The 11188-nt window shown below is 44.4% G+C and overlaps 1 protein-coding gene across 1 annotated transcript in view; it reads right to left on the reverse strand.

Moving 5' to 3' along the window:
• Positions 1-10548, reverse strand: part of SLC25A43 (solute carrier family 25 member 43) — a 29494-nt gene extending 18946 nt beyond the window's left edge. The window contains exons 1-3 of the mRNA XM_060249926.1: positions 10182-10548; positions 7080-7321; positions 6411-6583 (exon numbers count right to left, since the gene is read on the reverse strand). Coding sequence (XP_060105909.1) covers positions 6411-6583; positions 7080-7321; positions 10182-10456 — 690 coding nt within the window. The 5' untranslated portion in view covers positions 10457-10548. The remainder of the gene's footprint in view (positions 1-6410; positions 6584-7079; positions 7322-10181) is intronic.
• Between the last annotated feature and the right edge of the window lie 640 nt (positions 10549-11188).

Below are 11188 nucleotides of genomic sequence, written 5' to 3' on the forward strand. Positions count from 1 at the left end.
TCGCTATCGCTCTCTCTCGCTGTCGCTCTCTCCTGCTCTCTCGCTCTTATTGCTGTCTCTTGTGCTTGCTCTCCCTCCCTTTTCCTCCGGTCCTGCTGCCGAATTAGAACATATTGGAGGCCCTCCAATAGAGAGGGGGCGTACAGAGGGAAGGGGGGGTTTAAACAGAGCGACCTGGCCTCCCTGGGCCCCACCATAGCTATAGAGCTCCCTAGAGGGCAGGGAGGATACACAGCTACCAAAAAAGGCAGGGTGAATAAGAAGAGCCCTGCTGGATCAGACCAGTGGTCCACCTAATCTAGCATCCTGTTTCACAGAGCAGCCAACCAGCTGCCCTGGAAGGCCAACAATAGGTCACAGAAGCTAAGTCTCCTCCTGATGTTGCCTCCTAGCTCTAGTATTCAGTGGTTTGCTGGTAGCCATTGGTAGGTATCTTGTCCATGAATCTGCCTAATCCCTTTTAAAAGCCAACTTGTTGCATAAAGAAGCATTTCATTTTGTTTAAAGCGAATCTACTCCCCATCTACTGCAGTGGGTGTCCCCAAGTTCTAATATTATGAGAGATTTATATCCACTTTCTGCACTACATGTATAATTTTATAACCCCCTATCTCACCTCACTCATCCTTTTTAAAAAAAACTGCAAAGTCCCCAGACTCTCCAGCCTTTCCTCCTAGAAAAGGTGCTCCAACCCTCTAGTCATTCTGGATTGCCCTCTTCTGTACTTTGCTCCAGTGTAACATCCACAGCTTTTTTTGTAGCAGGAAATCCTTTGCATATTAGGACACACCCCCATGATGTAACCAGTCCTCCTGGAGCTTACAGTAGGCCCCGTAAGAAGAGCCCTGTAAGCTCTCGGAGGGTTGGCAACATCAGAGGTGTGCAGCCTAATATGCAAAGAAGTTCCTGCTACAAAAAAGCCCTGGTAACATCCATTTTGAGATCTGGTGACCAGAACTACACACATATTCCAAATGAGGAAGCACCATGGATCTATACAGGGGCATCACAATATTGGCCATTTATTTTCAGTCCCTTTCCTAATAATCCCCAGGCAAAAAGCTTATCTTGGAGAGGGCCTGGTTCCTGGTGAGGTGGTACAAAGCACAGAGGAGCAGGACAACAGCACATGAGGTGAGAATGGACCCCAGCTGCCAATAGCGAACTGATCCAGCTGCCAATAGCGAGTAAAGGACTGGCTCCAGATAAACAGTCGATGCAATTTTTGTAAAATGGTAAAGAGCCACCCCCTGCCTTTCCAGCTACTGGTTTGCCACAAATGGTTAACATACATGAAGATACAGCCCCATCTGCAAGTTAGTAACTTTTGTGGGACATATTTACATAGTTGTATTAGACTGATACATTCAAAACAAAAGCCCTAATAACAGTACACTCACAGGCTTGATTTTAAAAATTCTAGACATTTCACATTTGTTAAAAAGGGGATTTGTTTCACTTTGAATGACTCATGAATATGGGCCCTGCACCAAAGAAAAGAGATCTGTTTCCCACATGTAGTGTTCTCAATAGTACATTAAAACTATCATGAAGACTTGGTCAGAGATGCTGAAGGACCATTTACAGTCTAAACAGCATTACATCCTTCGAAATCCATTTCAGCCAATGGGCTTAGAAAGGTATCACTGCTTAGGACTGCACAGTTATGGATAAACTGATGCACTAGATGAAAACATATTATTTATTTATTGGCTTCATTTACGCCCTGCTTTTCTCCTCAATGGGCATCTGATGCAGCTTACATCATTCTCATCCATGTTATCCTCACAACAATCCTTTAAGGTAGGTTAGACAGAGAGTATGTGACTGGCCCAGAATCACCTTGTAAGTTTTTTATGGCAGAGTTGAGATCCAAACCCAGATCTCCCAGATCCTGGTCTACACTTTAACCACTTCACCAGACTGGCTAAAGGGAGGGTGAAAATAACAAAATAATCCAGAGACCTCTTTATGCTACTTGGTATCTTTTTTTGGTATTTGTGTGTGTGCATGTGTGTGCTTGGAAGTCATAGCTGACTTCCAGCCATCCCTAGTGGGGCTTGGATGTTTCAGATAGGTGGCTTGCTTGTCTGCCTCTGCATCCCCACCCTGGTATTCCAAGGAGGTCTCCCATCTAAGTATTTGCCTGGGTCAGCCCTGCTTAGCTTCTGAAGTCTGATGAGATCAGGCTTGCCTGGGCTAGTTAGTATCTTTTCATGGAACAAATAATCTTAGAACACAGCTCCACTTGACCATTATCAAATTCTTCTTACTGATTTGGTAATTTATTATTTACATAGCTATGATGCCTGCCCCCCACCTCTTGAAATGTTTGAGTTTAATTCTTCATTTGAGTTTTGTCTGCAAGAACAGATGTGGCTCAGTGGCAGAGCACAGGCTTTGCGCGCAGAAGGCACCAGGTTTAATCTCTAGCATCTACAGGGGTGGAGAAATGTTTTGGCTTGAGGGTAACATCTGAATCTCTGCCTGGTCTCTCTCTCTCTCTCTCTCTCTCTCTCTCTCTCTCTCTCTCTCTCTCTCTCTTAAAGAATTCTCAGCTGAATATTTGACTTTTCCTGTTTCTGGTGCTAGTTTTTCTATGTCACTTCCAGCTCACCCATATAATATATTTATTTCATTGCATTATTTGTTTTTATTGCATTCACTGTTTTCATTACATTATTCTTTAATTTTGTAATTCAGCTTTATGACACTGTGTGTTGTACAAAACACAATTTTACTGCATTGTTGCTTCTATCTTCTCATCTTGCTTTACTTTCAGCTTTATATGGGTTTAGGGTGTTGCTCAAATCCAGTTTTATCGCACTGCCTGTTGTTTGCATTCCTCTTGCATTGTTCTTAATTGTTAATCTGCCTTGAATCTCAGTGGGAAAACAGACTAAAAATGAATAAGTGAACAGCCGGGTAAACCAGCAATACTGAGAAGTGGCCACTAGAGGACGCTGCTTGTGGCAGGTGGAAATCCAGATGTGGCTTTCTCCCATGCTGAATGGCACCTGGTGTTTGAATTGCTTTGGTGCATTGATTGATCTTTAGCTAAGGTAACAGTTCAGCGGCTGATCCTCCTTGAAAACTGATAAGCAGCTCAAGGGTGAATGAAAAGCTCCCAGAGGCCAGATGTTCCTCCCTGCTGTAATTTCCCATCTTGGAGTTCAATGATCTTAAGTAATATGCTGAGAAAGAGCCTTTTCAGCTTGAGACCGTGGAGAGCCATTACCAGTCAGGTAAACAATACCAAGCTTAAGGGACCCATGGTCTGACATAGCAGTTTTATAAAGTTTAGAGGCTTCTGCTTTTGAAACTTCTATTAAGGATGTTTGATATACATGAAAAAAGTGGATGGTTTGTTTGTTTTCTTTAAAATCCAGTCTGATAGCATGGTAGCAAAAGTAACCCCATCCCCACTCTTTACTCTAAATCTGTAGGTTCCATGCCAAAACATGCGTACTGTACCTTTCATTCTCTAACATGCCAATCAGGAGCAAGGGGAAAGAAGGGAAACAAAGGGATACAATTAGGGTGAACAGCAAAGAGGATTTTGTAAAACTCAAATTTTCTTAGTTTTTTTTTAATGAAAGAAAGCAATTATATTTAATGTTAAATAGCCTCACAAATAAAAAAAGATGCTCGGTGTTTCCATGACTGTATTTTTCAAACAAAGAGGTTTGAAAGAATGAAGATTTGGTTTTAAAAAGATATTATTACTTTACACTTTCCAGGGCTGTGCTTTCTATCAAATATAAGTTCTGAAATTCAGACAATTTTTGAGGAGATCTGTATGGATGCAGGGGAGAAAAACTGGAACATTTCTCAAGAGACTTAAGGAAATTCCTAGCCAAAATATGGTTAGCAGATAAAATGTCACAGCCCAGTGGTTGACCGTCACCTCTACAGCAAAGAGCAGAAATGCACATTAGAAAGCAAACATGGGGCTCTCAAAACTGTGCGTGTCCTAGAAGACTAATATGGGGATAGTATGGTTTAAGGGAGACATCCTTCTTCCTGTAAGTGATAAGCCAGGCCTTGCTAATTTGGATTTTCCTGCTCAAGGATGGGTGGGAAGGGAATGGTTCAGTGTGGGGGTAACCAGAAGAAGATGGAAAGTTTGGGGGTAACCAGAAGGAGATGGAAAGTTTAAGCACCATCCTTCCCATCAATTCTTCTCTACAAATACTACGTCTTCCCCATGTTATCTTGGTATCCAAGGGCCTGGGTATTTGTGTTGTTCCACTCAGATGTCCTAAAATATACCAAGTGGGCCCTCCCATATACCTTTAAACAGGAGTCTAATGGCATGAAAGACTCATAAAATTTTATTCCACCATAACCTTTTATGGACTAGAGACCACTTCATAATGGCTTTGCACTAGGGAGAGGTTTTATAAAAGAGGTCCAGGGGGATGCAATGGCTCCACACTAGGGAGATGTTTTATATAGGAGGTTTGGTGGGAAAAAATAAACAGCAGGCTCAAGGGGCTATGAAATTCAGGAAGCAAGGAGCCAGTCTGCATGGCATCAAATGAAGTGAATTAGGTGTATGAGAGTTCCTGCTGGAATTTAAACAAAACTTTTTAGTCTTTAATATTGCCATTAGATTACTCTTTATCTCTATTGCAACTGACCATATAGCTGCCCTTCTGGGATTACTGTTGACTTTGCCTAGGATCTAGAAATCTCCCATCTACCAGCCCATTGCACAATTCCAGTAACAGCAGCTACAAAAGCAACTCAGGTGATGACAAAACCGCATTTTAATGATATCGCTTGTAAAATGCTCATCATCATGATATATGCAGGCACACTGGAAAGACTTGTATAGAGCAAGGCATTCTAGAAGTGTGTAAGATGTGCTATTCTAGACCTCTATCAGTGAGGACTGGGCCATCCAGTGCCTGGATAGAAGCAGACATTTCCTTGACCACAACAATGTCCTCAAAGTCAGTGATTAACTTTTTCTCATAGGTGGGAATGCCAACAATTGACTTCTATGGGAGAAAGCTAAGAGTGTGCTTGGAGACATCAATGAGGAAGGGGGTGATGAGGTGACCTTTCCTTGGTTACCCCAGCCCATAAGCATCTACCTTGATCTTATCTGCATAGCTCATCCTCCTTATCTGCATAGCATCATTCCGAGTTCTGCTATTGGTCAGGCTAGAGTGTGATGGAATGTTGGAAGGAGTAGCTATTTTGTCTATCAAACTGCAACACATGATATGTCAGGAGTTGGAATTAACAACAGAATAAAAAGCCCAGCTTCTGTTATATCTTTAGAAATGCATTATTAAAATTCAAAGTCTGTTTTTGACTTAGTGCTGTGAAGCAAAGAGAATGCAAAAGATCATTTAACTTTTGAAGAAGACGTAGATTTATACCCCACCTTTCTCTTTGAATCAGAGTCTCAGAGTGACTTATCTCCTTTATCTTTTTCTCCCATGACAGACACCCTGTGGGGTACATAGGGCTAAAAGAGCTCTCACTGAAGCTACCCTTTCAAGGACAACGCTGCAGGAGCTATGGCTGACCCAAGCGGGGAATGAAACCTGGTTCTCCCAGATAAGAGTCCGCAGATTTAACCGCTACACCAAACTGGCTCAACTTGAGACTGAATTAATGCTAATTATTCTAAAACTGCAGTGAGCATTCTATTTGGTAAGGATGCCACAAACCAAATCTAAAACAAGCTAGTCCACATAACTGAACACGCTCCCTGTATGTTTCTGCCTCTAGCCACAAGCAACAGTGGAGCACACATACATCAGGTAAGGGTGCAGGCCTGACTCAGTGCGTCATAACTTGATTGGCAGACCTCCAAGTCCTAATAATAATAAGCAATTGGGTAAACTTGTCAATATTCAAACTGAAGTGAAATATATTAGTCCTCACAACAGTTGTAAGGTAGGTCATCATGATTATCATCCCCAAACTGCAAAAAGGGGGACTGAGAATGAATAGGAGAGGAGAAGAGTTGGTTTTTATACCCTGCTTCTCTCTACCCTAAGGAGTCTCAAAGCAGCTCCTTTCCTTTTTCTCACCACAACTAGCAGCTTGCGAGTAAGGCAAGGCTGAGAGAGTTATTAGAGAACTGTGACAGGCCCAAGGTCACCCAGCAGGCTTCATGTGAAGGAGAGGGAAATCAAACCCAGTTCACCAGATTAGAGGCTACCGCTCTTAATCACGACATCTCGCTGGCTCTCCAGTATGTAGCTTGTCTAATTCTCTCATACAGCCACTGTAAGTAGAGTTATGCCCTGCTATGTCCATTGAAATCAATGGGCTTGGAAAGGTGTAATGTAGCGACACTGTGGTGCAACAAAGCCTCATTGTCTGTGCTACACACTAGCCACCTTCATCCTGATAGGTTCGTGTGATAGGAGCCCAAAATTGCATACCTGCATTTTCCTCTTGACAGTTTCAAAGGGGAAAGAAAGAGTCTGTGCAACGCCACCTGCCAAGCAACCATTGATGAAATTCTGTAATGGAGTGAAGCGGAGGCTGGGCTCACCCCAGATTTTATCCAGATGGGTGTAAACAAGAAGAGAGCCAGCAGAAAATGGAATAGCCCCTGTCCAAACAAAAGAAAAGCAAAACAGTTGTGATTTCAATAAGTCTTAAGAACATATCATACCGGGGCCAGATCAGAAGCCCTTCTAACTCATTCTGCTAACCATGCCAATCCATGCCTCAGAGATGTTTCCAAGCAAAGTATGATGGGAATATCTGTCTCCTCTCATTAACTCCTAGCATTTGATATTCAAAGGAACATTCTATGGAAAACAGAGGTTGCACAAAACTTAGTGTGATCAATCCTTTGTATGTTCAGCATACCTAACATGACTAGGTATAGAATGGTGGCTAAGTGATCCAGGATGTTCAAGTCTCATCTTAGCCCCAAGTTTATTAGGTAGCCATAAGCAAGACATTTATTTTAAAAAGTAGTAAACTGATAACAGACAATTTTACAACTGAATTAGAGGGGGGAAAAAACCCTTACTGATTTCCCCCTCTGCCTGTTGTTATATTAAGTTTCATACTGTAGAAAAAAATTAAGACAATGATACCTAATACAGATAAAGAAACTCCACGATAAAGTGCAACAACTCCCTCCTGATGGTAAATTAGGTACAGAGCATGAAGGATTCCCTTGTAGGGTGGCTTCAATCGGTCCTGCACAATGAGCCGTGTTTTTATGACCTCTGTTGGATAAGTTGCAACAGCTGCCACCATGCCAGCCAGGCTACCTGCCATGATTGAGCTCCACTGGGAGATGTGGCCCAAGTCATCCACAAACAGCATGACAAACCTAGTGCAAGATACAAGGGGAAAGTTACACTCATTAGATGCAATACAGAGAAGACCATTCTCCGCAACCTCTCCAAAATCAACAACTCCTTATACAGGTGCATTCTCTGCTGTGGGTCCCACCTTATGGAATGGCTCGCATAGGAAGGCTCCCACTCTCCTGGCATTCTGCAAACTATGCAAAAACAAATTATTCAAGAGCGCTTTCTTACACAGGTACTAGGGCTGTACTATAACAGAACGGCTGTAACAGAACAACTCAGAAAGGATGCCTGCCTAAAGGGTCAGGGACTGTTGACTATACTGTCTGTTAAGTGGGATCCTACTTTGTAAATTTTGCATCATGCGGTCCATCGTACTAATACTTATGCTTTATTTCAGCCCTGTTCCAGATTTCTGCAGTCCAAACCCTACTGCATTGTCTATTGGACATATGGACATATGAAGCTGCCTTATACTGAATCAGACCCTTGGTCAATCAAAGTCAGTATTGTCTACTCAGACTGGCAGCGGCACTCCAGGGTCTCAAGCTGAGGTTTTTCACACCTGTTTGCCTGGACCCTTTTTTTGGAGATGCCAGGGATTGAACCTGGGACCTTCTGTTTACCAAGCAGATGCTCTACCACTGAGCAACCGTCCCTCCCCTTTATGACTTTATGAACTTATTGTATGTAATCTGCCCTGTGTCCCAGTAAGAAAAGCAGACTATAAACAACACAAGTGAACAACAGCATTTCAGCCACAAACAGACCCTCAATATACTGTCCATGGTGAAGTAACCACCAATGACATCTATTAAATCCAACAGTGTTAGCAAACACCTGAAAGCCTGACATTCTCTCTGCTCCCTGAATGCCTTTTGCATAAACATCCTAAGAGCATTAAAAGACCTTTCTTCACAAACATGAGAAATGTGCTTGATGCTGTGTATGTTTACTCATAAGAAAGTCCCACAGGAGCATACTCTTAGAAAAGTATACACAGGACCGCAGTTTTATAGTACACAATCCTATACATTTTTACCCAAATGCAAAGCAGGGGGGATTCTATGGCATTTGTATACTAGTAGGTATGCACAGCACTGAGCACCACTATCCTATGCAGATTTACTTAGGAATGTCCCTCCATAGTCAATGGGACCTACTCACAAATAATTTGCATTGGTCAGCAATACAGGGCAATCTGATGCAGACTACAGTTACTTCCATTGTTTTCAATGGGCTTAAACTGGAGTAACTCTACTCAGGATTGCACTGTTAAAGTCCTTGAACTCAAAGGAACTTTCAAGGCCATCTAGCCCAACCCTCCTACTCAATGGAGGAAATCCCAAGCTTAATGCCAGCAAGACCTCTGCTTGAAAACTTCCAATAAAAGAGACTCTCTCCCGGCCCCTCCAACAATCAGTTCTGCTGGCCACTTCTCGTGCCATCAGGAGTTTCTCCTTGATTCCTATTGATATCATTTTTGGCAGTACACCAAAAGTGATGCTAAACCAACAACATAAACAAGGCAAACAAAAAGGGATTTTTTAAAAAAATGCAGGATTTTTTTTTCTTCAGTGGATATTGCAGCTTTGATTAATGATAGTTCCTTCTTTGAATCCGAAAGTAGGAAGGCTTTTCCTCCTAAATGACTTGTCTATGTGAGAAGGCCATCCAATGGAGAAATCTTATGTTCCAGCCACATAAACAAGGTCAGATAAAACTGCACTTCAGTTACTTCCCCTCCCCCTGGAAAGCTATGTTTGGGTCTCACCACTGGCCCAAAGACAGAACATCTTCAACCAGCTCTATGATTCAAAGTTTCAACTTCCACATTTTGCCATGAAACAGTTTGTACTTTAAAGAATGTGTGTTGTGGAGTGTGGGGAAAAGAAAAGGGAAGGACTATCCAGCTGCTCCATCTTTGTGGGGGAAAAAGACAATGCTCAAACTTTTCTCCCTTCAGACACTTTAATTTATTTGGAATTTTTTCTCAATAAGACCAAAGCTGTGTCTTTCTTTACATTTTCTGAATATGAGGGATGCACAGCTAATACACATTTGTACAAAACTATCACAGTCAATATCTCTTGAATTTCACAGCCTTTTTACCTCATTGTTTAGCATTTTGTTCTCCCCTCCCATCTGCCAACTGAAAACACAGATCTGAGGTCCATGTGTTGATATTTACATTCCATAGGACTGCCATTGGTTTCCTTAATGGTTAATCATCATTAATTTAAGAATGAAAAAAATAATCTACATATGTACTTGCCACACTGTTAGTGATCCCTACGCTGCACTAACACTCATGGGGGGGATCTGGATAAAATGGATTAGAAGAGCATCTTTTGAATGTCCCTCTCTTCTCTGTCCATCTCTTTTTTGGCTGATATTTGAAAGCTCAAATAAATCAATCTTTAAACAAAGTTAAAACATCCAAAAGTAAAAGTAAAGTAGAAACAACTATAGTTACAGGCACCAAAGTTTTTTGGAAGGCAGCAACAATGAACCCACAAATTATAAGAGAGTATAATAATAATTTATTTATTTATTTATTTATTTATAATTTTTTTAATTTATACCCCGCCCTCCCCGCCGAGGCAGGCTCAGGGTGGCTTACAGGACATGGCAAAAGCCATGTAAAAACAATAAGTGTATGACTCTTATCTAGGAGAACCGGTTTTGATTCCCCACTCCTCCACTTACAGCTGCTGGAATGGCCTTGGGTCAGACATAGCTATCGCAGGAGTTGGCAGCTTCTGGGAGAGCCCTCTCAGCCCCACCCACCTCACAGGGTGTCTCTCTGTGCCACACCATTGGCTGGCGATGTTCACCAGCCGCGCCAACAACATTGCCCCCGCAGTGCCCCCCATTTACCTGCGGTAGGAGGCGAGTTGCAGGACGCTGTAGGGCAAGAGACGCAAGCAGGCCGTGAGGTTGCCCTTCCAAAGGGCCCCGACGCCTTCGGCCTGGCAGAGGCTGCGCCCCGTCTGCCAGAGCCCCTGTCCTCGGGAGTGGCGAGCGCCCACTTGGGCCAGGACGGTGAGCACCTCCAGCGGCGCCGTCACGCTGAGGCTCATGGCCCCGGCCGCTCCGGCGCAGCTGAAGCGCTGCAGCGCGGTTAGCCGGCTGTCCCGCTTCCAGGTCGCCATGGCACCGCGACGGCGGCCGCACCATGCCAGCCGCGGCCCGGGCGACTAGCATAGAAGGAGCACGGCGCTGCACACCGGCCCCAGCCCAGCCCAGCCCCTGGGAGCTAAGCGCCGCGCTGCGCAAGGCCGTGGGAGGCGGGGCACGCAGGCCGGCCCGGGCAAGGAGAGGCGGCCGGGGAGTGGCATGGCAATTGCTGGATGTCTTCCAAAGAGCAAAACAGCTGACGAGGAGCGCTTCGCAGAAACAAGCTCTCAAGCTGGGGCAGGCCAAGTCTGTAGGAAAACTGAAGAGCGGCGTGCCAGAGGCCCTGCAGCCCCCCGCGCACGAGGCTGGCTGGTGGCAGGAGTGTAGGGGCTCCGGGGTACGCGTGGCACCGCCTTTTCCTGCCCTGGACACCAGCCACCTGCTCGATTGTGTCGTCCCCTGGCGGGGTCCCTTCTTCCCCTCACGGTGGCTCCGAGGAGCGAAGTGTGCCATTTTTTAGACAAGCCTTTTAGCTGGCCTGACAGTGGTAGCTCTGATCCAAAAGGAGCGGGAAAGGGTCGCTGGAGCCCTTTGGGCTCATCCGCAAGAGCGCCTGGAGGAGGCAGCAAAATGCCTGTTTCTGGCGCTGGGACTGACTCACTGCCTCCAGGCACTCACTGGAAGAGCTGCCCAGCATTGCTACTTGGAGGCGGGGCCTCCTGGCTGGCAAGGACACCAGTTCTTCCAACTTGATGACTGCGTTGCGC

The sequence above is a fragment of the Heteronotia binoei genome, chromosome 11 (genome assembly GCF_032191835.1).
Source record: "Heteronotia binoei isolate CCM8104 ecotype False Entrance Well chromosome 11, APGP_CSIRO_Hbin_v1, whole genome shotgun sequence".
Classification (NCBI taxonomy): Eukaryota; Metazoa; Chordata; class Lepidosauria; order Squamata; family Gekkonidae; genus Heteronotia; species Heteronotia binoei.